The following is a 27,536-nucleotide window of genomic DNA, read 5'->3' as shown; positions in this document are numbered from 1 at the left end:
GGGAGTTAACGATAGGCTGGAAGTTTGGAGAACAACCTTAGAATCTAAAGGTTTCAGGTTAAGCAGAAATAAGACGGAGTACATGGAGTGCAAGTTCAATGAGCTGATGCAAGAAACAAATGTGGAAGTGAAGATTAAGGCACAAGCTATACCTAAAAGAGGAAGCTTCAAGTATCTTGGGTCCGTAATACAAGGAGACAGGGAGATTGACGATGATGCCGCACACCGTATTAGAGCAGGTGGATGAAATTGAGGCACGCCTCTAGGGTGTTGCGCTAAGAAGGTGTTGCCTACTGAAAAGTAAGTTCTACAGAGTGGTGGTTAGACTAGCATTGTTGTATGGGAGAAAATGTTGGTCAGTCAAGAACTCTCACGCTCAGAAGATGCAGGTAGCGAAGATGAGGATGTTTAGATGTGTCATCATACTAGGAGAGATATGATTAGAAACGTAGTTATACGGGATAAGATTGGAGTGGCTTCTGTGGCGGACAAGATGAGGGAAGCGAAGCTGAGATGGTTTGGGCATAGGAAGAGGAGGTGTGAGGATGCGCCAGTTAAAAGGTGTGAGAGATTTGCGGTAGCATGAGTTAGGAGAGGTAGAGGTAGACCGAAGAAGAAATAGGAGAGGTGATTATATAGGACATGGCAGTACTCCAGCCGACTGAGGATATGACCTTAGATAGGAAGATTTTGAGGTCTAGAATTAGGGTAGACGGTTAGTAGGTAGTTGAGTTTTGCAGCACTGTTTTGTGAGAGGTAGGGGCTAGCTTCTTCATCTCCTCATCTCTTCTTCTTAGTACTATTATCTAGGTATCGCGTAGATCCATACTCTTCTGTGTGTACTACTATGTGTTGCTTTATGTGCTTTATATCATGATATTTTGCTGTCTTATTTTTCTTGCAATCTACATCAATCATGTTTCTATTTAGCCGAGGGTTTATCGAAAACAATCTCTTTACCCCGGTGGAGGTAAGATCCGCATACATCCTACCCTCCTCAAACCCCACTTGTGGGATCACACTAGTATGTTATTGTTGTTGCCCACAAAATTATGATACCAACATTGTCGCTCGGCGTAGCCGGTGTCACAGGGCGCTGACAACGCCGCTGGGTGTTGGGCTGTTCCGCTAGGCATCGGGTAGTGTCGTAGGCCCCAGCTATGTCGCAGGCCGGGGCCAATTTGTGGAAAACTCAAATTTGATGGATCAAAAGATGTTTTTTTGGAGATCGGCCCGGGTAAACCGCCTTACGGCAGTTTGGTATCACAGAAGTCATCTTCATTTCTTCAAAAACACTCAGCAACCCTCTTTGAAACTCATATGGTATTATATACTGATAGGGTATTATAGAGGATCATGTTCATTTATTAAAAAAAAAAACACTTTCTTTGAAAAAATCTCTATGATATCATTATCTTTTATGTATATAGTGAGATGCTATAATGGGGGACTGTTTCAATCCTTCGGTGAGACACTCTTCAGTCTTCTATGATACCATCATGATATATAGCATATATTGAGATGGTATCATGGAGGACTGCGTCAGTCCTTCAATGAGGGTCTCTCAGTAGAATACCATCATCGGATATAAATATACTGAAATGGTATCATAGAGAAAGGATTTTGAATGCGAGGGTACTCGGGTAAATATTTTCGACCGTCTAGGTAAAAGCGAAATTAGTTTAGGAAGGGGCATGAGCGGGTAAATATTCTGCATTTTAGGGGTATCTTGTGTTGTTTTCCCTTTAATTTTTGCCCTTCAAAATCAATTTATGCCTAATGAGGCATAAATTTTTTAAAGGAGCTGCACAACTTGTGAATATTATGTGCGTAACTTATGCCTCTCTAGGCATAAGTTCGATTTTGAAAGGCAAAAATTAAAAACCAACCATTTAAAGGGCACAAACTAAAGACCAACATAAAATAGGGTAAAGTGCAAATGACCCACAGTAACCCTTAGAAATGGGTCATTGGCACAAATGGGCCCTATTTGGCTGGTCTTTAACTTTTGTCCCTCAAAACTGAGGTCTTTAATTATTGTTCTTTAGCGCTTTACTAATAAAAGAACAATCCAGTTTCTTCTGATACCTAATTGTACAAGGCTGACAAACTTACTAGATGGCTTCAATCACCTTACTAGCCTTGATGATCTCACCCTTATGGGCTTGTCACTCAATTTTCGCTCATAAATTCAAAACAAATATAGATGAAAATCAGCTATGTCAAGGAAGTTTCAATCACTTCAGAAGTCAATGACCAAATTGTCAAGAAAAATTCAAGACTTCTCCCGTTAAGCTAAGAGTATTTAAATGGATCCTGACATATTTGTTTTGTTTTAACATTCTATAGAGCAATGCAGGCAACTAGCTACTAGAGCTGGGATTGACGTGAGAGTTTACATTGCACATGTCAATTTCTGTTATAGGTTCTCTTTGATCTTTCATTTAACACAATGTTTATTACTACGAAGCCGTACCAGTCTATGCATATTTGCATAACCACCTACCAAATGCTGGATTATGCCTGAATATTTCTTATTTGTTTTATATTTTACTTTAAAATACTCGTGTTAAAATATCATTGATGCAGGAGATGGCATTTTTGTTGTACCTGTCATTTGCTTCATTTTTTAGAAGGAAAAGAAAATGAAAAAACGTGAAACTCTTAATGCCATTTCTTAAATTTTGTGTCCAATCAAACATCTCTAAATAAAATGGGTTTGAGCACTGAAAAAAAAATCACCATACAAATGAACTTCCAGGTGATTTTTTGCCTTGCGAATTGTCACTAAAAGACCAGCACAAAGCATAACTTTGAGATGGATTCTGTCTTTCCTTTGCGAGCCAACATTGGGGGTCCTTAATACTTTATACATCCTCAACATAATTAAACTTCTAATTTGATAAAATAAAATAAAAACATAAGCACAAAAATACCTATAGCATGTTTTCAGCAACTAATTTTGAGAAAAAATAAAATAAAGAACGGTCTCCAACAAAATACTATAACAAACAAAAAAGGCTAGGTACTGTGTACCTAGTACACAGACGTTAAAATGCAACACACAAATTAAGATTGGTATCTCTTAACAAAGAGAAACATAGCCCAACCTGCTAAATTTATCTAAGCTCGACTTAGCCTTTTTAAGCAGCTGTAGCTGATTGAGCAGTTAGTCTCTTGCGAGCCTCTTCAATGATAGATAACTTGATACCTTTACCCTTAGGTAGAGACACCCATGGCTTGGTACCTTTAACAAGAGTGAACACATTCTCCAAGCGAGTAGCAAACTCGTGCCCTAGGGAATCCTGAATGTGAACTGTCTCAAAGCTACCCTTGTGCTTCTCCCTATTCTTAAGAACTCCAACACGTCCCCTATTTCTACCACCAGTCACCATGACCACATTTCCAACATCAAATTTGATGAAGTCGACAATTTTATTGGATTCTAAGTGTTATATCCCGTATTTTATACATTGGGGTAATCCGAACTAACCATGAAAAGTTAAGGACAAGACCATTTCGGGATACGAGGTAGAGGCTTTTAACCACGATTTTGTTTTGAGGCATAAGTTGCTTATGATTTTATTGGCATGGAATATTAAGGAAAAATTTGGGGTTAAAAGTTAATTTTGGAAAGTTAAAATTCATGAATAATAAGGGCCATGTGGTCGGCCACATGGTGTGGGCCATAGGCCACATGGATGAGTTTTATATGTGATATTAGATGACCAAATAAATCACATTCTTCATCATCTTCACCCTTAGAACCTTTGAGAAACTTGGAGAAGAGAAAAAAAAGCATTCGGCCAAGCTTGAACCGAGCAAGAGCAAGGAAAATGTTACACCTCGCGTTTTGCGCATTTGAATATTCCGAGTTAATGTCGGGAAGCTAAGGACAAGGTTAAAATTTTTCTTAGAATGCGTAAGTTGTTTATTCATCCTTTGTATTGGAATGGAGCGTTAAGGATAAATTTGGAATAAGAAAGATTTGGAGGCTAAAAGTGGGGAAATAATTTCATGAAATGGCACAAGTGTATATTATATATTTGTGGGCTAAATATATGTATGAATGGGCAAGCATGACTAAGCCCAATTTGGATTATGGACCAAAGATGACCAAGCCCAACTAAATTAGTCATCTTTTAATTTGAAGAAAAAAAAAAAGAAAATTCTAGAAAAATTTAGAAGACAAAGAGGTACGTGTATGGTCATGTGCCACTTATGTATATATATATATATATATATATATGCGTAGGTCATCATCTTGGAATTCAAGAAAATTCAAGAGAAGAAGAAGAAAAAAGAAATGAGAGGGGACGACGAGAGGGGAACCGAACCGACCCCTAAAATCTGACCTTGAAAAATATTTTCCTTAGGTTTCCATGCTAATTAGAAGGCCCTCTACGACATGGAATGGTTGTTGAAGCAAATCAATCGCTCGTTGTGGCTTTGGAGGATTCTAGCCGTGTAGAAAGATAGAGGAAAGAAGGTATGGTTCAATCTTTCTTGCATGTTTTATAGGTGTTTATGCATGTTGTGGTGTGTAGAAAGAAATAAATTTCATGAGATTATGATGTTGTGTTGTATGGCCGTGTATATAGCATGGTGTGGAAGTGAAAAACTAATTTATTCAACATGTTTGGAGTATGTATTATAGATGATTTGTGTATGTTTGGCATGTAGAAATGAATGGATTTCATGGAAATTATGCATGTTGAAGACTAGGCCGTGTGTGGGGCTGGTTTGGAACGTAATATGATTTGAATACGCGTTCTTGAATTCATGGAAATAATGTTGTAAATGTATGGAATTGTTGATGTAGTATGTGAATTGGGAAGAAAGAAATTCATTGTTATTGCCTTATTGCAATTGTGGAGGTTTCGGGTGGAGTGGAGCATTCCTTAGATTGTTGGAAATATTATATGGATTGCTTAGAGTATTCTTGAATATGGTTTGAATGGTTTCGGATTAGTAATCGAATATATGAGCATTAGTGTTAAATTGATCGTATGAAGTTTACTTGTGTATAAATGGAATGTTGTATGTAAGATGGTTGGTATTGTTGTTGATATTGTGGCCGAGTTCCATTCTCGGGTTGTTGTTGTTGAATTGGCCGAGCCATATTCTCGGGACGGTGTATTTACGGGGAAATCTTTGCGAAAATTTCGGCAGACAAAGTGTTATTTTAAAGAATCAACTCATAAATGCCCCTAACTAAGGTTTGGTAAACATGACCAATTTGTAGATTTTGATGGATTTGCAACTTGGATTTGGAGTAGCAGAAGGAGCGGAAAGAGGTATGTAAGACCTTACTTTCTTTCTTTGGCATGTCTTAGACGTATAGGCTTGATTTCGCACCTCGGGGACTTTCCTAACTCTAGAAATCCGTGATTGAAATTCTCTACTATTCACTCGGTAGAATTGAACCCAAAGCTGCTAATAGTGAAAGGAAGATCTAAACCCCCAGAACTTGCAAGAATAAGACTCGATTACCCTAAGATTTCCTAAGTAATATCACGGAACGTATTACACGTAAGTTGTGTACGCCGCCTCATTCGACCGAGGCGGGCCCACTACTCCCTAATTCCCTCATATGGCTCCACTTGGTTCATTTCCGTACTATAATTTGAGAAAACCTTTGGACATCACTCTGACTACTGAATAATAGTTGTTTTAACCAATCCCTCGATTCCAAGGCATGATTTTCCTTCCCAAAAGTTTACAAATGTTTTCCCAAAATGTTTATTTTTCTTCAAAACCCAAGTTCTACAATATTGAAAGTTTTAATGACTAAAACGACGACTATGGTTCCACGATGATAATGATGACGCCGTAGATGAAAAAAAAAATGTGACGATATGGAACGTTAAGCTACTTTTCGAGTTTCTCGGCTCTACTTACGCGAGCGATGATCGCTTTCCTAAGATTCCAAAGTACACGAAATATCGTCTTGTGACCCTATTCTACGTTGTTCATGATGTTGCTTTTCATTGGTAGTCTCGCTTAAAATACTCGTCCCTTCGGGCGAGACAAAGCGATCCCGTTAATCCATAATGTAATCGGAGGTCACCGACCTTACGTCACTCCGATAGACACATGACCTTCTTGGGCTCTCATGCATGCGGTTATATGATAATGTATATAATACCGATCTTAATAAATGTATGTGTATACACGTATATGTGGGGGAATGGGGAGGGCAAGCCGTGTCCACCGATTCGGGCCTTATCATCCGGACGCGGGATGCCGGACGCGGGATATGGGAGAGCGTACGCGGCGTACGACACTTGATATTTAATATTCGATATTTGATATATATATAATATGGTATATTTGGGACCTTTTTTGGGAAGGGGGTGGGAGAGCCCGATGAATTCGGCGTCAGAATCGTAAGCAAAAAGTACCGTTTTTCGAAAAGTAGCTGTTTTTACGTGGTACAAGACTAAGAAATACCGTGTTCATAAAAAGAGAAGCTAGGCACGCATGGTATCCGCCCTCGGCGGCACGCGCGTACGGTGTTTCGTCGACACATGGAATGCTTTATATTTCTATGCGGCCGCCCGTGTGTACAGTGTTATCCATTTGATCTCATCACGATTTCATAATCCCATGATATTGTTGTTCATACTTATGTTCTGTTCGTATTACTATTCATGTCTTACATACTCGGTACATTGCTTTCGTACGGCCCTTCTTCGTTCGTGGCCGCGGTACGCCCGGCACACGGAATGAAGCTAATGTAGAAGATGTTCCAACGAAGTTGGCAAGCTCCATTGGCCGGAGTGTAGCGAGTCGGGTACACGTGCCGGGATTTCGAGTACGGTTAGAGACTTTGCGGACAGTCGTGGGTTTCGGAGTCGGTTGTACTACGATACAAGTTCTGTATAGTTACATATTTTATTTGATTCCAAAGCAACAAAAGAATATTTCCGCAGCCTTGTTATGTACATTTGACGTAGAGATTTCAAAAAAAAATTGTACGTAGAAAGAGTCAGTGGGTTCGCTCGGCTCCGGCTACGGGGTCGGGTGCCCATCACACCCTATCGGAAATTGGGGTGTGACAGAAAAATTGATCCAAAAAAATAATTTCCTCTAGCAATTCAACTCTTTAGAAGGTTTATAATAACGTAGAGTGGTTGTTGAAGCAAGCAAACCATTCATTCTTGCAAAGCACCAACCTAGTCAAGTGAAGAACTAAGTGGAAAAGGTAAGGTTCAATCTCCTCTTACATGTTTTATGGATAATTTGTGCATGTTGTAGTATGTGGAAATGAATGTCAATCATGAAATTTGTATACTAATATTGAAGTAAAAATGGGTCATTTTGTGTGGCAAGAAATGAACAAATTTTACTTAGTATTTTGGTTGTTGTTGTTATGGATTATGTGATGAAAATGAAGGTGTTGGATGATATTCATGAAATCTTGCAAATTGATGTTGAGCGTGTGGGTGGGTTTGGCCGTGTATATGGGTTATGTTGTGTAGAAGTGAAGAACTAATTTTACTTAGTGTTTTGGTTGTTGTTGTGGTGAATTCTATGATGATAATGAAAGTTTAATGATTCAAGTTGAAGTTGTATTCGTGTGGTCGTTTTGGAAGTTAATGTGTTTAAATATAGTTTCTTGCATTTATGAGAATAATGTTGTTGAAGTGTGGATTGTTGGGGTAATGCATGAATTAGGGAGAGAGGAATGTGTTGTTGTGGTTGTTCTCGGGTTTGGGAGGATTTCGGGTGACATTGTAATTTGGTTGGGTTGTTTTGAATATTGTGCGGATTGTTTGAAGTGTTCTTGAATCTTATTTGAATGGTTTTGGATTAGTAATTGGACGTGTGAGCAATGGCGTTGGCTTGATTGTATGTAGTTGAATTAATGTGAATGGAATGTGTCAAGTATGTAGAAAAGAGTTACTAACGTTAGAATACGTTTTGAATCGATTATTGATGTTGTTAGAATGATTGTTGGTATTGTTGTTGATGATTTGGCCGAGTTGAATTCTCGGGGATTGTTGAAATTACAGGGGAAATGCTGCCCAAATTTTTGTAGATAAAGTGATAGCTTGGAATTGAATTCCTAAGTGTTTATAGCTAATGTTTGGTATATAATGACGTTATTATAGATCTTGGGAAGCCCGAGACTTAAGTTGGATTAGCTTAGGAAGCGGACGAGGTATGTAAAGCTTACTCTTTCCTTCTTTTGGCATATCTTAGACGGAAGTAAGATATGACATGATTTGTGCCTGGGGTAACTCCATTCCTAAGTTCCGAGCATGTATATGATTCTTAATTGCTTCTTGATGTTGACATTCTGCATATGGTCGGACTGTGGTCCGTAAGTCTTATGTATGATTGAATTTCAAATGTTGCAAAAAGAATGTTTGTTCTTAAAATATTCTATGTCTAATAATGGCCGTAACTTTCCTAGACGGAACCGGATCGCTACGAAACGCTCGTAAGAGGTTCGATAGCGTATAATGTCCCTAACTTTCATGTATGGTCTCGGATTGTTATGAAATGCTCGTTAAGTGGTCTATGATGAAAAAAGGCCCGTAACTTTCATAGGCGGGCTCGGATTGGCTCGATATATGTTTATGATCCCTAAGACGTTATATGACATGTTATGTAATGATGATTTATATGCATATGGTTTCTCACTACTCTGCTCGTGCTAGCTGTTATTACTTCTTTCACCGAGTCCCGGGCCGGGTATGTATTCGTGCACAGTTCATTGCATTGTTCACCGAGTCCTCGTTGAGAGGGCGGGCACGGTATATGATGATGTGATGATGATGGCGCGACCACGGGATGGGCCGAGTATGATATACACGATGGAGACGGATCTCTCTACCGAGTCCCGAAAGGGCGGGTACGTTATTCACCGAGTCCCTCACTAGTAGGGCGGGTACGGTATGTGTGTGATGATCACTTCACCGAGCCCTCACTAGTAGGCCGGGTACGGTATATATATGTGACGACATGATATGATGATGACATGATGATTTGATGATTCTATTTGCCGAGTCCTTCACTTTAGAGGGTCGGGTACGGTATATATATATATACATATGATGACGACATGATGATATGATGATCTTAATTATCGAGTCCCTCGCTACGGGGGGGACACGCTATATATATATATGCATATGTACATGATGATGATGATTTGCCTATGTTTCTAAGTCCGTTGATGAATTGGATATGATATTGATATGTAGGATTCATGTTTCAAAGGCAAGCCTTGTGGTTTTCTGGTTACTGTACTAGTTTTCTATGCTCCTTACTTCGATTTATTCGATTACATTTCTTGCATTCTATGCTTTACATGCTCGTACATATTCCGTCGACCCCTTTCTTCGGGGATGCGTTTCATGCCGCGGTACGACAATCATTTTGGTGATCCGCCGCCTTAGGACATCCACCCCGCTCGTCCGGGGAGTGCTCCTTGTTCCGAGCCCATTTGGTACGACAGTTTTTTGTTGTATATGTATGTGTTTATTCGGGGGGTACGACGGGGCCGTCCCGTCATATGATTACGATGTCACTCTTAGAGGTCCGTAGACATACATGTGGGTTGTGAATAATTCTTGCTCGGTTGTGTTTGTGTGAATTAAGTTTGGGCGTCCCCGTTTGCAGTGGCAGCCTCGTCGGCTGCGTGTACATATGTTTTGGGACATTGTGCCATATGACAGCCTTGCCGGCTTCTGTGACATTTATATATATACTTGTACAGGTAACAATTTGGAGACGTGGTATGATCTTTGTATATGTATAAGTTGCTTGTATGTCGATTCCGGTTAATGAGTGTGTTTGGGTGCCCAGCTCGGGCACTAGTCACGGCCTACGGGGTTGGGTCGTGACACTAAGTCCAGCTTGATGGTGTCATTGGCCTTGATGAGGGGATCCGGGTAGCGGATTGTTCTTCTATCATAAGTGTTGATATATGGGATGCCCTTCTGTCCAAACTGCACTGATCGAACCTTGCAAAGTTTGAACTGCAAAGAGCACAAAACAGTGTTCTTCAGATGAACATTGATAATTATCTACTCAGATTCGTCAACGAAAAAAATCAAGAGCATGAAAATCTAACCTTGGCTTCCTCATCCCTGAGTGAGTGGAGACGGAAGCGACCCTTAGTATCATACAAAAGTCGGAAGTTCTCATATGTTTTTGGGATCGAAACAACATCTATATAAAGAAAGTATCAGCATTACCAATTTGCCAAGGGATTCAACAAACATAGCAACAAGGAAACGAAATCGACACAAGGCAAATGGATTTTTTATGAAAAACTTTAAGACAAGTGATCAACAAATGCCTTCGGAACTGTGAAAGCATGTATATAGAGATGGATCAGCATTATTACTTTGGTAAGAAACTGAACAAAGCCTAGGCAGTACAGAAATAAGGAGAATATAAATTAAAAGGTATTGAAATGAAAAACTATCTAATGGAGGCATTCTTACCCATGAAACCAGCAGGGTAAGTCTTATCTGTCCTAACTTTTCTATCAACCATAACTTGCCGTTGCATCAAGATTGATTGGACCTCACGGTATGTCAAAGCATATTTCGACCTGTTCCTGAGGATAATAACCAATGGCAAACACTCCCTTGATTTATGTGGGCCAGAAGAAGGCTTAGGAACCTGTAGAAGAGAACAAATAGAATAGTAAGGTCAAGAAGCAGGAAACTAACTAGTATTATTCAAGAACGAATATTAAGAAAAAGACATTTCACTTACAAAAGCACCTCCAAGCTTATCAAACATCCAATGCTTAGGCGCATTGAGCCTCTTCGAATGTTTCTTCAATCCTCTTGCCTATACATAAATAAGAAGTGACCAAATTTACATCAGTATGATGCTTCCAAAAACTAAAGGCAGAAAGTCTTACCACTTATGTGGGCGAATTTATATGCAATTTACGGGGCACTCAAACACATTATTTTATGTACATATTTTCTAGAATTAATCTAACATTACTTGCTGGCCACCATGCTACGAAAAAAGACTTAATGGTGCACATGGTTGAAAGCTGAGGTATTTACTTAGAGGAATAAGGATCAATTCCCACTTAATGCATTCTTTTTCTTTTTTCTTTCATGTTCTAGAAACCTTAGATTCACCTCTTCTTATGTGCATGGAAGTTAGTATAAGAAAGTAAATTTAGCAAGATAAGGGAGCTATTCCTCAGCTTTATATTAGAATTCATCCATTTATCCTTGTTAAACAAGGCTAGCAGCACATTCTTACACATAGGTAAGAACAATTTTTCAATACATAGAACACAAATAACTTGCAGTATAATACACAAATTACACCGTCCAAATCTTAAGACAAATACATTTGACTCTGCAACAACAAACTACAAATAAGAAAAAAAAAACTGATACAATAATATCTAATGGCAACAATAAATAATAGCATACACGAGGCATAAAACTAACCAATGCCACTTGGGATCAACACCATGCACTTGAATGCATAAAGCACAAGGGAACAACAAAGGATCTAGTCTTTGGTGCATGAGCACATAGCAAACAATTAGCAAATGTAACAGTAGTATAATTTTTTAGACTACTATCAGCAACAAACAATAACCTAAACTACCTTGTTGAGATTAATTAACAAAGAGAAAAGACATACCATTTTGGCGGTTTTCCGATTAGATTAGGTGGCGGCGAGAGGTGTGTGTCCTTAAACCCTAATAAGATGAAAGATACAATCTCTTATATACTTTTAGGACATGCCCTCATTATTGCCCAATTTCTTTTTGAGCCTATATGAATTGGGTTGTTTCCTTACCTACTATACGGGCCTTCTTGCCCTGAGCACTGAGGAGATGTCATATTTTACAACTCTACTATTGAAAATAAACTATATTTGACTTTAGTTATACTTTTTGAAATAATATACCCCTAAAGTCATACGTTAGAGCTGTATACACACCCCCCACCCCCTTAAAACTTCATTTTTATCTTCAACAAGACACGTCTCATGCTTTTATTGAACGAAAAAAACCAGCTTCGTATTATGTCTGACTTTGAATTAATATACACAATAATTTGATGCCAAAAAATGGCTAGTTACACTTGGATAACTTTGGAATTTAAAAAAAAAAAAAATGGTGGTAGGGAAAATGAGGGAAGGCTACTAGTAATAAATCTATATCAATCAATTATTCCTCAATTTCAAACTAGTTAAGAGCTATTTGAATCCTCTATACCCATTCGCTCTACTCGCCGAGTTCCCAATACTGAATGTTTTCTCTTTTAGATAAACTAGGGGTTCCCTAAAACTAGATGTCTCTTGATATCATGCTTAGCCATAGAGGGCATTCAAGTCCCTTGCCATAATTTTTTTTAAAAAAACTTCATATTTAATCTCTTGAAATTAGTAATAAAATCTTCATGTAGAGACAACATTACTAGATGATGGTTGAAAGTTGCAAAAGCTCGAGCTTCAAAACAATTAGCACTACCAAATTTAAATAGTCGGTTAAGCAGTAGAGAAATTAAGGCAGGTCCTGGGATGCAAAATAAGAAAGAGAAGAAAAAGGAAGAACAAAGAGACATTAACTCTTCCACACCAAGTGGAATACCACGAAGCTGCAAACCCAGTTTTTGAGGTAGAACTGAACATAATTGAGTTTACAGAAAACATTCTTCAACGGCAATACCAGTGTTGACTTTTATGCAGGTGAGTAACTGCTTATACAGATATTCTGTATTTATTACAAAGTTTAAGCTACTAAAAATAAAGAATGACTTAAAGACTACAGAGACAGATGTCTGCCCCTTCAATCTCTAGAATACTCAATATTCATATTCCAAATGCTTGTAGAACCAGATTTTTGGGATTAGTTTTCTTAATAGCATTTTCGAGTTAGATTTACAATTTCTTGATGATCATCTCATAGACGATGCCAGAACTACATTTCTAAGTAGGCTAATCCTGCTCTACAGTCTATATTCGTAAGCCAATTGTTTTCCATGTTGATGTATCAAATTCTAGACTACCTGAGCGAACTATGGTCATATATACATTAGTACGCAAGAAAATTCCCAGCCTTTCATTTCAGGCACAAACTTTTTCAGGAGCTTGAAAATTCTAGCAGTAATCCAGCATTCCAACTTTTATAATGTGATCAGTAAGCTAATTCTCTGTGGTTCCTTTCTGCTGGGTTATTTTTAGAAGAACTATAGCACTGGAGCTAGTCGGACATTATTGGAGTAGGGTGCAAATGTCCTGTTTCAGTGTGATGTTGGAAAAGTGAAAATTCACAGTGTAATTTAAAGCAACTTGTCTTTTAGCCCTTATGTGCGAATGAGGAGCATGAGGAGTTTGATTTAGAGCTCAGTTGCATACTTTTATTGTTACTTTTTTGCAAAATGGTCCAAATATTTTTATCAATGATCGAAAATTCATTTCTGCCTTGCAGGATAAGCAAATGATTTTCATCCTCTTATGGTGATGCCAGCTGCAGCATCTTGCCCTATGATGAAGTCGATGAACATATATTGAATCATTGACAAGATTTGGCAATAAGGCCAACTAACTGCAAAACAGTTATTTGTTGATGTTGATGTGGGAGTTAAACAGCATCCGCTGATGATCTTCGCCCCAGAAGAGTAGATTTTTTATAGAAAGCTTTGGGTAGGTTTTTGTGAATGTACTTGGATCATCCTGTGTAAAGCAAATGAAAAATGGAGAAAATGCTAGTATGGTAGCTTGTATTCAGCTCACAGTGTGTGAACAACTTTTGGAGCTATGGTAATGGTATATTAGGTAACCTGAAATTAGAAGCAGATATTATCTTCTATTTAGTATTAACTCAGATGTCTTGTATTTGTTTCAAGTTGAATGGATTACTCTTTGGTACTTAATTTCAAGGGTGTAGTAGCCTTTAAATTACCATCCGGATAGTGAATTCCAAAAAATTAAAGTTTTGTGTTCACGTTTAATTAAGTATTGCGACTATTTTTCTTTTGAGCAAAGGGTCTATTCGTAAACAGACTCTCTACCCTGCAAAGGTAAGGTAAGGTCTGCATACATCCTATCCTTCCCAGATCCTACTTGTGAGATTACACTGGGTATGTATGTTGTTATTTAATTAAGTATCGTAACTGTTAATTTCCTTGAGGGAAGTGTAATTTCTAAAATTACTCGAAGATAAATACAACACCATGTTGCTTGTTTCATAAAGAGGAAAAAGCAACTTCTTAAAGATTTACAAGAGAGTTAAAACAGCTAGCTCAGGCCAATATTATAATTCTACATTGGAGTAAAATTTGCCGACATCTTTTGAAGTTTAAATTCAAACTTTTTTATGAATGTTTTGTACTTCACTCTCTCGGATTTAGCTACAATCGTAGTGTCACTTAGTAACCTGGAGAAAGATGTGGTAATATATAAAATATTATTTTATTAAGAAAAAGGGTATTTCCCTGATGTTTCCCTTATTGGACTTTGTCATGTCAACTACTCAGCCCCACCCCCCTCTCCACACCCAACACACACACACACACAAAAAAAAAAAAAAAAAAAAAGGTTCACACTGACAAACCGATGCCACACTTTTTCTTCTAATTATTTTATCTGTTCAGAAGGACAACAGCAACAAAAATACCTTAAAGCAGCATTGGAAATAGAGAAGTTGACTTGGATCAATCTGATCTCAAAAGGAAACAAGTCTACAGCATTCAGCATCCTCTTGACATGGCTGAAGCTGCAATCATATACTTTCTGAGGAGGCTAGGCTATCAGTTAGTACAAGAAGGAAATGTTCTGTCAGGGGTGCAAGATGAAATTGAATGGATCAAGAAAGAGTTTCAAGCCATGGTAGCTTTTCTAAGAGATGCTGACAAGAGGCAAAAGAGAGATGAAACTGTGGCTGGTTGGGTTAAAGAGGTAAGAATCTTGGCTTTTGATGCTGAAGATGTTATTGATGAATTTCTTATTCAAATGGCTACTACTCATTGGAACAGCTTATACTTCTTTAAGTACTTGAAAGTTAGGTATCAAATTGGCTATCATATCAGGAAAATCAAGAAACAAGTCATTGAAGTTAAAGAAAGAAAAGATAGATATGTTGTCAATGGATTAATGATGTGTGAAGATGCATTAGCAGCTAGTAGCTATAGAGGAACTGGTGGAATGTCCTCTAGAGGGCCTGGTGCAGCATCCCCTTTTGTTCGAGAAGACGATATTGTGGGAATTGAACATGATGTCGAACAGCTAATGAAGCTCGTATTAGAAGGAAACACGAAGAATTTCCTCGCGGTTTCAGTGTTTGGCATGGGGGTTTGGGTAAAACTACTCTTGTGAAAGAAGTTTTCAAGAAGTCAAAAGCGGCGTTTGATTGCCATTCTTGGGTTTTCGTGTCACAATCTTGTAATCTAAAGGATGTCCTGAAAAATATCCTTTTTGGGTTCATAGCTAGTAGAGGTGAGCCAGCTCTAGATGTTATGGGTGCCATGGATGAGGGATGGTTACTAGAGAGGACCAACGACTACTTGCAAGACAAGAAGTACTTGCTAGTTCTTGATGATATATGGGATGATAAGCTATGGGAAGATCTTAAACATGCATTTCCGCGAAGAAAAGGGCGAATCATAATTACAACAACAATTCGCGGTATAGCATCCCCTCCTGAGGATAATTTCCAAATCTATGATCTCCAACCCCTCACTTATGAATTAGCTTGGAGCATCTTTTGCAAGAAGGAATTTCGATCATCTCAGGGGACTTGTCCTGATGACTTGAAGGAATTCGCGGAGGCTATAGTGAGAAAATGTGGAGGTTTACCTTTAGCAATTGTAGCCATCGGGAGCTTGTTATCATGTAAGGGTAGAAATATCCGTGTGTGGCAATCTGTTCTCGATACCTTAGACTGGGAGTTCAACCATCACCGAGACATTGAGCATCTAAACAAGGCCTTGTTGTTCAGCTATAATCACATTCCGTTTTACCTCAAGTATTGTTTCCTTTACCTTGGTTTGTTCCCCGAGGACTATGAGATTGGGAGGAAAAGGCTAATACGAATGTGGGTGGCTGAGGGGTTTGTTGAGGGAACTGCTCATAAAACAGAGGAAGAGGTCGCGAACCATTACTTTGTTCAGCTTAGCGACAGAAGTATGATTCAAGCAGTTACTATACATGCTCGAGATGTGCTGAAAGCGTGCAAGTTGCATGATCTAATGTGCGATGTGGCCAATCAAATGCTAAAGGAAGAGAAATTCGGATCCATCTTGGAAGAAGTTGTTGACAAGACTATTCAAGAGAGACAAAGGAGACTTGCAATCTATGAAGATGCAGATAGTATCCCCTCAAACATCAGTAAGTTGAATCTGAGGTCTCTTCTCATTTTTAGAGTAAATGAATTGTCATTTTCGGCTCTACAGAAACTGCTAAGGCAGCTCAAATTGGTAAGAGTTCTAGATTTACAATATGCTCCTCTAGAAAAACTAGCAAATGAGATTGGTAATTTGATTCATCTCCGGTACTTAGATTTAAGAGGGACTTTGATAAACGATCTTCCAAAATCAGTGAAGAATTTGAGGAATCTCCAGACGTTGGATGTGAGAAACACGGAAGTTAAACATTTGCCTGCTGGAATCAATGAGCTGCAACACCTAAGACATCTTCTCCTGTCTAGTTTTCGTGATAGGGAAAAGGGATTCGTGAAGATGGCTAGTGGCGGGAAACACTTTGTGAAGCTGCAAACACTATCTGGAATTGAATCAGATGAAGACCTAGTGCAACAACTAAGAAGTTTAACAAGCTTGAGGAAAATCTTTATAGGGAAAATGACTGAAGCCAACAGCAAAGATTTTTGCCAATCTTTAGAAAGGATGAGCAAGTTGAGGTCCTTAACAGTACTAAGTGAAGGTCCTTAACAAGCCTACCAGATGGGTTCAATCACCTTACTAGCCTTGATGATCTCACCCTTATGGGCATGTCACTCGTTTAGTCGTTTTCGCTCATAAATTGCAAAACAGAGATAAGTGGAAAATCAGCCATGTCAAGGAAGTTTCAATCATTTCAGGAGCCAATGGCCAAATTGTCAAGAAAATTCAAGAGTTCTCCCATTAGCTAGGATACTGACATCTGTTTTGTTTTTTAACATTCTGTTGTACAAAGCAGGCAACTATGCACTACTGTGCTGGAATTGACGTGAGAATTTACATTGCATATTTCAATTTCTGTTTTAGGTTCTGTTCGACTCTTTCATTCAACACCATGTTTATTTCTACGTATCCCAAAGTTATGCATATTTGCATCTGCAAGCACTTACTAAGTGCTGGTTTGTGCCCAAATATATCTTACTAAAACATGTTACTATAAAACACATTAAAATATTGTTGATGCAGGAGATGCCATATTTGTTCTACTTACCGTTGCAAAGTACTCACTTGATATTAAAGTTCATTTTTCATAGGGAAAGAAAATGAAAAGGCATGTGAAACCTTTAATACTATTCGTTTAAAATTCTTCTTTAATTTCTTAATCTGTGTCCGCACACCTTCACATAAAATGGGTTGGGGCACTCAAGAAGCAGAAATAAAATCACAAGATCATCACTTTAATATACTTGGAATGAATTTTTAGGTGATTTTTTGTCACAAGAATGTCATCAAAGGACCAACACTTATTATGTTGCATTCTGACAGTAATTCCCCTCGCCACAAATGAAAACATTGAGATGGATTCTGTCTTCCTCCGAGCCAATATTGAGTGTCCTTTATACTTGATACATTCTTGTACTCCACCAGTGCCATTTTATGTGATAGACTAAATACTTTATTTTTGAACTTCTCATTTTAACTGCAACGAAATAACTTATAGCCACAAAAATATCTATCGTAAGTTTTTGGCCACAAATTTCAAAAAGAAAAAATTTATACTCAGCCAATAAAATACTAATTTATCGCATTAAAAGAAAAACATTGATCTTAACTCAGTCAACCGCTTTTCCCAACAAAAAGGGCTAAGGTGCAACAGTACCGAATACACACATGTTAAAATGCAACAAACAAAATAAGATTGGTAATCTCTAAACAAAGAGAAACATGGCCCAACCTGTTAAATTTATCTAAGATCGACCTAGCCTTCCTTTTTAAGCAGCCGTAGCTGATTGAGCAGCCAGCCTCTTGCGAGCCTCTTCAATGATAGATAACTTGATACCTTTGCCCTTAGGTAGAGACACCCATGGCTTAGTACCTTTACCAAGAGTGAACACATTTCCCAATCGGGTAGCAAACTCGTGCCCTAGGGAATCCTGAATGTGAACTGTCTCAAAGCTACCCTTGTGCTTCTCCCTGTTCTTAAGAACACCAACACGTCCCCTGTTTCTACCACCGGTCACCATCACCACATTTCCAACATCAAATTTGATGAAGTCAACAATCTTATTGGACTCTAAGTCCAGCTTGATGGTGTCATTGGCCTTGATGAGGGGATCTGGGTAGCGGATTGTTCTTCCATCATAAGTGTTGATATATGGGATCCCCTTCTGTCCAAACTGCACAGATCGAACCTTGCAAAGTTTGAACTGCAAAGAGCAGAAAACAATGTGACTACCATAACAACGCAGCATACCAAAGAAACCAAAAAATAAATGCAGGAAACAGGTTCAGATGCGCTAATCGTCTACAATTATCTACTCAGATCCATCAATGCAGAAATCAAGAGCATGAAAATCTAACCTTGGCTTCCTCATCTCTGAGTGAGTGGAGACGGAAGCGACCCTTAGTGTCATAGAGAAGTCGGAAGTTCTCATTTGTCTTTGGGATTGAAACAACATCTACACAAAGAAAATATCAGCTTACCAATTTGCCAAGGGATTCAACAAACATAGCAACAAGGAAACGAAAGAGACATGAGGCAGAAGGATTCTTAATGAAAAACGTGTAGACAAAGTGATTAACAATTGTCTTTGGAACTGTGAAAGCATGTGTATATAGATTTTTTTTATTGTTTGAAAGCATACACATAAGATGAATCAGCATTATTATTTTGGTAAGGAACTGAACAAAACTTAGGCAGTAGAGAAATAAAGTGAATATAAATCAAAAGGTTTAGCAATGAAAAACTATTTAATGGAGGCGTTCTGACCCATGAAACCAGCAGGGTAAGTCTTGTCTGTCCTAACTTTGCCATCAACCATAACTTGCCGTTGCATCAAGATAGATTGGACCTCACGGTATGTCAAAGCATATTTCAACCTGTTCCTTAGGATAATAACCAATGGCAAACACTCCCTTGATTTATGTGGGCCAGAAGAAGGCTTGGGAGCCTGTAGAAGAGAACAAATAGAACAGTAAGGTCAAGAAGCAGGAAACTAACTAGTATTATTCAAGAACGACTATTAAGAAAAAGACATTTCACTTACAAAAGCACCTCCAAGCTTATCAAGCATCCAATGCTTAGGCGCATTGAGCCTCTTCAAATGTTTCTTCAACCCTCTTGCCTATACATAAATAAGAAGTGACCAAGTTTACATCAGTAAACGAAACTTCCAAAAACTAAATGCAAAAAGTCTTACCATTTATGTGCAGGGGCGAACTTGTATGCAATTTATGGGGCACATGAACACATCATTTTATGTAAATAAATCCTAGAATTGACTTATGGCATCCATGCTAAAAAAAGGCTTAACGGTGTACTTGGATGAAATCTGAGTTAATTACTTAGAGGCAATTCCCACTTAATGCATTTTTTTGCTCTTTTCTTTAGTAGTGCACCCATGTTCTAGAAATCCTAAATTCTCATCTGCTTATGCGCATGAAAGTTAGATGAACAAAGTAAATTTAGCATCACACTCTTATACTACACAAACAACTTGCCCTATACTACACAAATTAAACTGTTCAACGCTTAAGATAGATCACATTTAACTCTGCAACAGCAATATAAAATTTAAAAAAAAAATGACCCATTAATATCTAATGGCGACAGTAAACAATCACATTTCATTATTAGCATAGACGGGGCATAAAATTAACGAGTGCCACTTGGGATCAACACCATACACTTCAGAGCATAAAACATAAGAATTAACAAGAAATCTAATCTTTAATGCATAAGATACTAGTAATAAGCTAAACAATTTTGATGAGATAAATTAAGTAAGAAAAACGAACCATTTTGGCGGTTATCCGATTTGATTAGCTGCCGGCGAGAGGTGTGTATCTTAAACCCTAAAAGAATGAATGATAGGATCGGTTAAATACTACAGCACATGCTCCTCATCAGTGCCCAATTTGTTTGGGCCTAAGTTGGTTGGGCTGTCTTGTCACCTAGAATACGGCCCTTTTTATCGAGTAATTGCACGGTATGCCTTTCAAATGGGCTGATCTTTAATACTTGTCCTTTAAATGGGCTTGTCTTTAGTTTTGGGGAAAGACGTCGATACCCCTGAAAACAAAAAAATTTCCCTTCCATACCATACCCCCTACGAGGGTATGGGAGAGGATGCAAAGATCCGGGTTGGGACAGTGGGAGGTGATTCTGAACACTTCCCGGTCATGATGGGCTTGCATCAAGGATCGACCCTTAGTCCGTTTCTAATTGCCTTAGTGATGGACGAATTAACACGACATATTCAAGAGGAAGTGTTGTGGAGTATGTTATTTGAGGATGACATAGTCTTGATTGACGAGACACACAGGGGAGTTAACGATAGGCTGGAAGTTTGGAGAACAACCTTAGAATCTAAAGGTTTCAGGTTAAGCAGGACTAAGACGGAGTACATAGAGTGCAACTTCAATGAAGTGACGCAAGAGACAAATGTGGAAGTGAAGATTAAGGCACAAGCTATACCCAAAAGAGGAAGTTTCAAGTATTTTGGGTCCATAGTACAATGAGATGGGGAGATTGATGATGATGCTGCATACCGTATTAGAGTAGGGTGGATGAAATAAAGGCACGCATCTGGGGTGGTTTGCGATAAGAATGTGTCGCCTGAGCTGAAAGGTAAGTTCTAGAGAATGGTGGTTAGACCAGCACTGTTGTATGGGGCAAAATGTTGGCCAGTCAAGAACTCTCACGTTCAGAAGATGCAGGTAGCGGAGATGAGGATGCTCAGATGGATGTGTGGTCATACTAGGAGAGATATGATTAGAAACGAAGTTATATGAGGCAAGGTCGGAGTGGCTTCTATGCTGGACAAGATGAGGGAAGCGAGGCTGAGATGGTTCGGGCATAGGAAGAGAAGGTGTGAGGATGCGCCAGTTAAGAGGTATGAGAGATTCGCGGTAGCAGGAGTTAGAAGAGGTAGAGGCAGACCGATGAAGAATTAGGGAGAGTTGATTAAATAGGACATGGAACAACTACATGGACTGAGCATATGATCTTAGATAGAAAGATTGAAGGTCGAGAATTAGGGTAGACAGTTAGTAGGTAGTTGAGTTTAGCAGGACTATTGTGTGAGAGGTAGGGTCTAGCCTCTTCATCTCCTCTTCTCCTTTTCTTAGTATTATTATCTAGGTATCGCGTAGATCCATACTTTTCTGTGTGCACTACTATGTGTTTCTTTATTTGTTTTATATCTTGATATTTTGTTGTCTTATTTTTCCTGCAATCTGCATCGACCATGTTTCTATTGAGTCCGAGGGTCTATTGAAAACAACCTCTCTGCCCCACAAAGGTGGAGGTAAGATTTGCGTACATCCTACCTTCCCAGACCCCACTTGTGGGATCACACTAGAATGTAGTTGTTGTTGTTGTTGCCCCCAAAATTATGATACCAACATGGTATCACCCAGTCTCTTATATATCTTGGTGGTATCATAGAGGTCTTTTTTCATTTCTTAAAAAACACTCAGTAGCCCTCTATGAAACTCATATGGTATATATAATATACTGACTAGGTATCATGGAAAATCATGTTCATTTATTCAAAAGACACACTTTCTTTGAAAAAAACTCTATGATGTCATTATCTTATACGCATATAGTGAGATGGTATTACGGGGGACTGCTTCAATCCTTCAATTAGATACTCTTCTGTCTTCTATGGTACCATCATGATAAATACAATATATTGAGATGAAATCATGGAGGATTGCGCCAGTCCTTCAATGAGAGTCTCTTAGTCCTCCATGATACATCATCGTATATAAATATACTAAGATGGTATCATAGAGGATGGATTTCGGGTGTGGGGGTACTCGAGTAAATACTTTCTGCCGGCTGGGTAAAAGCGAGATTAGTTTAGGAAGAGGCATGAGCGGGTAAATATTTTGCATTTTAGAGGTATCTTGTGTTGTTTTCCCTTGAATTTTGTCCTTCAAAATCAACTTATGCCTAGCGAGGCATAAATTTTTTAAAGGAACTGTATAACTTGTGAATATTATGTGCATAACTTATGCCTCTCCAGGCATAAGTTCGATTTTAAAAGACAAAAATTTAAAAAACAACCATTTAAAGGGCAAAAACCAAAGACCAACATAAAATAGGGTAAAGTGCAAATGACCCACAGAGTGTAACCCTGAGAAACGGGTCACTGGCACGAATTGTCCTATTTTGGCTGGTCCTTAACTTTTGGCCCTCAAAGCTGGGGTCTTTAATTATTGTCACTTTAATAAGAGAACAATCCAGTTTCTTCTGAGAGTTAATTGTAAAAGGCTGACAAACTTACCACATGGCTTCAATCACTTTCCTAGCCTTGATGATCTCACCCTTATGGGCCTATCACTCGTTTTCGCTCATAAATTGCAGAACAGATATAGATGAAAATCAACCATGTCAAAGAAGTTTCAATCATTTCAGAAGTCAATGACCAAATTGTCAAGAAAAATTCAAGACTTCTCCCGTTAACTTAAGAGTATCTAAATGGATCCTGACATATCTGTTTTGTTTTATAACATTCTATTGAGCAATGCCGGCAACGATCCACTAGAGCTGGGATTGACGTGAGAGTTTACATTGCATATGTCAATTTCTGTTATAGGTTTTGTTTGATCTTTCATTTAACACCATGTTTATTACTACTAAGAGCCCGTTTGGATTGGCTTATAGCTTAAATCCGTGCAAAAAATTGTAAAATGCTATAAGTGACTTTAGAAAAAAAATAATGTGGGGTAGTCCAACTTATTTTTTTTTAATAAAAGAACTCCAGTTTAGATAAACTAAGTTAAATGGGTCCAATTATTTTTTTTGAGCTTATTTTAAGCACAAAATGACTTTAAGTTCCGGCAAATACCAAACACTCAAAAAGTTTAAAACAAACTTTATAAGCCAACTTATAAGCCAATCCAAACACGCTCTAAGGCGTACCAGGCTATGCATATTTGCATAACCACCTACCAAATGCTGGATTATTCCTAAATATTTCTTATTAGTTTTATGTTTTACTTTAAAATACTCGTGTTAAAAATATCACTGAGGCAAGAGATGGCATTTCTGTTGTCCCTATCGTTTGCTTCATTTTTTAGAAGGAAAAGAAAATGAAAGACCTAAAACTCTTAATACCATTTCTTAAATTTTGTGTCCAATCAAACTTCTTTAAATAAAATGGGTTTGGGCACTCAGAGAAACAAAAATAAAATCACCATATAAATGAACTTCTAGGTGATTTTTTGCCGTACGAATTGTCACCAAAAGACCAACACAAAACACAACTTTTTCTGTCTTCCTTTCCAAGCCAACATTGGGAGTCCTTGATACATCCTCAACATAATTAAACTTCTCATTTATAAAATAAAAAAACACATATGCACAAAAATACCTATAGCATGTTTTTAGCATCTAATTTTGGAAAAAAAATAAATTAAAAGTCGGTCCCGAACAAAATACTATAACACAAAAAGCAAGTGATTGATCTTAACTCAGTCAACATCTTTTCCCGACAAAGAAGGCTAGGTACACAGTACCTAGTACATAGATGTTAAAATGCAACACACAAAATAAGATTGGTATCTCTTAACAAAGAGAAACATAGCCCAACTTGCGAAAATCATCTAAGCTCGACCTGGCCTTTTTAAGCAGCTGTAGCTAATTGAGCAGCCAGTCTCTTGAGAGCCTCTTTAATAATAGATAACTTGACACCTTTACCCTTAGGTAGAGACACCCATGGCTTGGTACCTTTACCAAGAGTGAACACATTTCCCAAGCGGGTAGCGAACTCGTGCCCCAGGGAATCTCTAATGTGAACCGTCTCAAAGCTACCCTTGTGCTTCGCCCTGTTCTTAAGAACACCAACACGTCCCCTGTTTTTACCACCAATCACCATCACCATATTTCCAACATCAACTTTGATGAAATCGACAATCTTATTGGATTCTAAGTCCAGCTTGGTGGTGTCATTGGCCTTGATGAGGGGATCCGGGTAGCGGATTGTTCTTCCATCATAAGTCTTGATATATGGGATGCCCTTCTGTCCAAACTGCACCGATCGAACCTTGCAAAGTTTGAACTGCAAAGAACAGAAAACAATGTTCTTCAGATGAACATTGACAATTATCTACTCAGATTCGTCAACAAAAAAAATCAAGAGCATGAAAATCTAACCTTGGCTTCCTCATCCCTGAGTGAGTGGAGACGGAAGCGACCCTTAGTGTCATATAGAAGTCGGAAGTACTCTGTTTTGGTCATACTCAACCTGAAACCTTTCAACTCCAAGGACTGCCTCCAAACCTCTAACCTGGCGTTCACCGCGCGTCGCGTCTCATCGATCAATATAATATCATCTGCAAATAACATGCACTATGACACCTATTGAATATGACTCGTCAAGACATCCAACGACAAGGAAAATAAAAACGGGCTAAGAGCTGATCCCTGGTGCAACCCCATCATTACTGGAAAGTGTCCCGAGTCTCCTCCCACTGTCCTTGTCCGGGTCTTTGCTCCATCATACATATCCTTGATCGCCCTAATGTAAGTTATCGGCACTCCGCTAGCCTCTAAATATCTCACAGACCTCTGTTGGGACTTTGTCGTACGCTTTCTCCAGGTCGATGAACACCATATGAATTATTATTTTTTTAAAAAAAATATTGTTAAGGTTAAAATTTAAAAAAATGTTAAGTTAAAATAGTAGAAAAAAGCCGGTCAAGCCAAAAATACTTATAAGTTGAAAAATTTCTAAGTCAAAGATGACCTTTTTATAATTTTTGATTGACCAAATGCACCTAAATAAGCAAATATACATAACCAATTTTAACAGCTTATAGATTTAGCTATCTGCCCCTCTGAGAACCGAATATAAGATTTTCATTACAACACAAGCAAAAACACCCCAAATACTAGTTGCAACGGATATGGAATCAAATGTTTTAAATTTATTAAGTTTTTATCACATCTTTTTTGAAAAATCCGTAAGCTCTTCTTTGCAGGGATAACAATAATTTTATCATTTCGGAATCCACAATTCAATATAGATGGATAGATACCCATTCACATATCTCTCTTCTTGTCATTTTGTCATTCAATTTTAATTACTTGAGTGATATTCTTATTTTCTATCTTAACATCTGCCGTCTCAAAAGTTGCCGTTAGCTGTGAGATTTTTGCTGTTATTTTACACGGATTAGATCAAAGTAGTCTATTTTTTTACAAATATAATATGTATTTTACATTCAATAGTATTTGGGGTGTCAATGGTTTTTCAAAAACCGATTGAACCGACCCAACCATACCATACCGAACCGACTTTTAGGTTCTTTTTAATAAAAGCGAAGGTTTTAAAATAAATTGAATACCGTACCGAATAATTAGGGTGGGTCTTTTATTTTATAAAAAAATACCAAACCAAACCAAATAAATACATATGTAGAAATATATTTTATATATCATAATTTATGATACATAGCTTAGATATTTTGTCCTAACTGCTCCGAAAGAAGAAAAGGTTTGTTTTCTCCTCTGCTTTTTGTTTATATTCTTCAAATTTTTAAAGTACTTATTACTTCATATTGCAAATTCTTTAACTATTTTTTAGTACAATTATCCTACCTATATGACAATTATTTATATAGTTCTACTTTTCAATAAATTCTTATGATAAAAATATTCTTTAAACACTGATTATCATGTCTTGATATAATTGTTGGCTTGCCGCCTTGCTACCTGCAAGATCCATCAATCCAATGTACAGTTCTAGTTTTTAATAATTTTTAATATTGTTTTAGAAGCAATGGATATATGTATTTATAGTATAGTGTGTTCCATATAAGTAGATGTAGTTGTATTTGTGAGATTCATCAATAATGTAGTGTTTTCAGTTTGTTTCTTCCATCACGCTTTAATCCTTGTTTTTTGTATTGCATTAGGTGATTTTTCAAAAAAATCGAAAATTAACCGAACCGTGCCGATACAAAATAAAAATAAAAAATTGATCTCATTGGGGTGGTTTTCAAAAGTTTAATTTTGGTTATATATAGTAAAGTAACCGAAAATTTTGTATGGTATAAATTTTTACAAAAAACCGGCCGAACCGAACCATTGACACCCCTGAATAGTATAGATAAGGGGCAAAAATATTCTGACACCCATACTTAAGGGAGTAATCTTGCTTTCCCCCTCTTCTTAGTTCTTCCTTCAAATGCACTAATAAAAAAGCACCCCGAACAAATAATAAAACCCTAAAACAAAAACAAAAATTGCCGAAACCAAAACGGTTTGTATTTTAAAGTGAACGCCCTGCTTCAAACTTATTGTGTTTAAAAGATTAATTTTAGTTAACCAAACAGGAGATTTTAATGATAACCCGATCTTGATTGATAATATTGTCTTCATTTTCAACACTATATAGCATCATTTAATAATTTTTAAAACTATTTGAAAATCACTTTAGTAAAAATATTTTTAAACACATATGAACTCATTGAAGTATAATATAAAGTAAAAGAAATGCTCACATGTAAGTAAAAGAATTTTCAGAAATTCTCAAATTTCATAATTCAAATATAAACTAAAAAAAATTGCCTACATATAAAAATCTATAATAAGCAACAAATGAAAAAGGAGAAAATGAGAGAGCAATAAGAAGCAAGGATCTAGTGAAAAATGAATATTTTTTAGGTTCATAGATAAATCAACAAAAGAAAGTTACATGAAAAATAAAAGGATGGGATTGTTTCTTCCTTAACTAGGGGTCTCGGGTTCGAGCCTAGGTATGAAAAAATCGTCGGCAGGGAGCACTTCCCCCAAATAGGTCCGAAGCGATTTGAATCTGGATTAATCAGACTCCAATGCGGATATCAAGCACCAGATAGGAAATAAAAAGAAACAGAAAAAATAAGGTAGGAGGTTCGACAACTTTTAAAAAGTAAATCATAAGAACAAAAAATACATTTGAACTTAAAAAAATAAAATTAAAACCTAAAAGTAATTAATTAAAAAATTTAATAGTTTATTAGAAACTTTTATGAGGACTACAAAAGTCCGATGTCCCTTATATAAAACAGTAAAGTAACATATTTTGAGATATTCTACATTCAGCATAATAGGTAAGAGTTAAAAATATCCTTACACCCATACTTTGAGGGACTGAGGGACTAAAATATCCTTACACCCATACTTTGAGGGACTAT

The 27,536-nt window shown here is 37.5% G+C and overlaps 5 protein-coding genes across 7 annotated transcripts in view; 2 read left to right on the top strand and 3 right to left on the bottom strand.

The window, feature by feature from the left end:
- The window catches only part of LOC132042357 (protein PLASTID TRANSCRIPTIONALLY ACTIVE 12, chloroplastic), a 36,788-nt gene extending 22,848 nt beyond the window's left edge, over positions 1–13,940 (top strand). For all 3 annotated transcript variants that reach the window (XR_009411451.1, XR_009411446.1, XM_059432920.1), the window contains one exon: positions 13,439–13,940. The gene's annotated coding sequence lies outside the window, so the exon portion shown is untranslated. The remainder of the gene's footprint in view (positions 1–13,438) is intronic.
- LOC132048151 (small ribosomal subunit protein eS4-like) lies at positions 3,066–11,705 on the bottom strand. The gene is made up of 7 exons (XM_059439070.1): positions 11,644–11,705; positions 10,741–10,818; positions 10,464–10,644; positions 10,088–10,185; positions 9,861–9,992; position 7,040; positions 3,066–3,445 (listed from the first exon to the last, which is right to left on the bottom strand). The coding sequence occupies exons 1-7, from the start codon at positions 11,644–11,646 to the stop codon at positions 3,144–3,146; spliced, it is 795 nt and encodes a 264-aa protein (XP_059295053.1). The 5' UTR covers positions 11,647–11,705; the 3' UTR covers positions 3,066–3,143.
- A 775-nt stretch (positions 13,941–14,715) lies between the features above and the next one.
- LOC132047687 (disease resistance protein PIK6-NP-like) lies at positions 14,716–16,895 on the top strand. Its single transcript, XM_059438695.1, has 2 exons — positions 14,716–15,306; positions 15,402–16,895. The coding sequence occupies exons 1-2, from the start codon at positions 14,716–14,718 to the stop codon at positions 16,893–16,895; spliced, it is 2,085 nt and encodes a 694-aa protein (XP_059294678.1).
- A 1,001-nt stretch (positions 16,896–17,896) lies between these two features.
- Positions 17,897–20,292, bottom strand: LOC132042321 (small ribosomal subunit protein eS4). Its single transcript, XM_059432907.1, has 5 exons — positions 20,142–20,292; positions 19,391–19,468; positions 19,114–19,294; positions 18,705–18,802; positions 17,897–18,550 (listed from the first exon to the last, which is right to left on the bottom strand). Exons 1-5 carry the CDS (start codon positions 20,142–20,144, stop codon positions 18,116–18,118), a joined length of 795 nt encoding a protein of 264 aa, XP_059288890.1. The 5' UTR covers positions 20,145–20,292; the 3' UTR covers positions 17,897–18,115.
- Positions 20,293–23,973: 3,681 nt separating this feature from the next.
- On the bottom strand, positions 23,974–24,702 carry LOC132047686 (small ribosomal subunit protein eS4-like). Its single transcript, XM_059438694.1, has 2 exons — positions 24,511–24,702; positions 23,974–24,415 (listed from the first exon to the last, which is right to left on the bottom strand). Exons 1-2 carry the CDS (start codon positions 24,700–24,702, stop codon positions 23,981–23,983), a joined length of 627 nt encoding a protein of 208 aa, XP_059294677.1. The 3' UTR covers positions 23,974–23,980.
- Between the last annotated feature and the right edge of the window lie 2,834 nt (positions 24,703–27,536).

Source organism: Lycium ferocissimum, chromosome 2 (assembly GCF_029784015.1).
Source record: "Lycium ferocissimum isolate CSIRO_LF1 chromosome 2, AGI_CSIRO_Lferr_CH_V1, whole genome shotgun sequence".
In the NCBI taxonomy this organism is placed as follows: domain Eukaryota; kingdom Viridiplantae; phylum Streptophyta; class Magnoliopsida; order Solanales; family Solanaceae; genus Lycium; species Lycium ferocissimum.
The sequence above is the reverse complement of the archived record's forward strand: the minus strand, read 5'-3'. Positions and strand labels throughout refer to the sequence as shown.

Excerpts from the sequence above, each read along its gene's own strand:
- LOC132048151 (XM_059439070.1), bottom strand. Across the intron at positions 10,645-10,740 it reads ATAAGCTTGGAGGTGCTTTT|GTTCCTAAGCCTTCTTCTGG; the intron begins GTAAGTGAAATG and ends TCTCTTCTACAG. Across the intron at positions 10,186-10,463 it reads TTACCCTGCTGGTTTCATGG|ATGTTGTTTCGATCCCAAAA; the intron begins GTAAGAATGCCT and ends TTCTTTATATAG.
- LOC132047687 (XM_059438695.1), top strand. The coding sequence starts at position 14,716 with ATGGCTGAAGCTGCAATCATATACTTTCTGAGGAGGCTAGGCTATCAG. Across the intron at positions 15,307-15,401 it reads TGTTTGGCATGGGGGTTTGG|GATGTCCTGAAAAATATCCT; the intron begins GTAAAACTACTC and ends TGTAATCTAAAG.
- LOC132042321 (XM_059432907.1), bottom strand. Across the intron at positions 19,295-19,390 it reads ATAAGCTTGGAGGTGCTTTT|GCTCCCAAGCCTTCTTCTGG; the intron begins GTAAGTGAAATG and ends TCTCTTCTACAG. Across the intron at positions 18,803-19,113 it reads TTACCCTGCTGGTTTCATGG|ATGTTGTTTCAATCCCAAAG; the intron begins GTCAGAACGCCT and ends TTCTTTGTGTAG.
- LOC132047686 (XM_059438694.1), bottom strand. The coding sequence starts at position 24,702 with ATGTTATTTGCAGATGATATTATATTGATCGATGAGACGCGACGCGCG. Across the intron at positions 24,416-24,510 it reads TCAGGGATGAGGAAGCCAAG|TTCAAACTTTGCAAGGTTCG; the intron begins GTTAGATTTTCA and ends TGTTCTTTGCAG.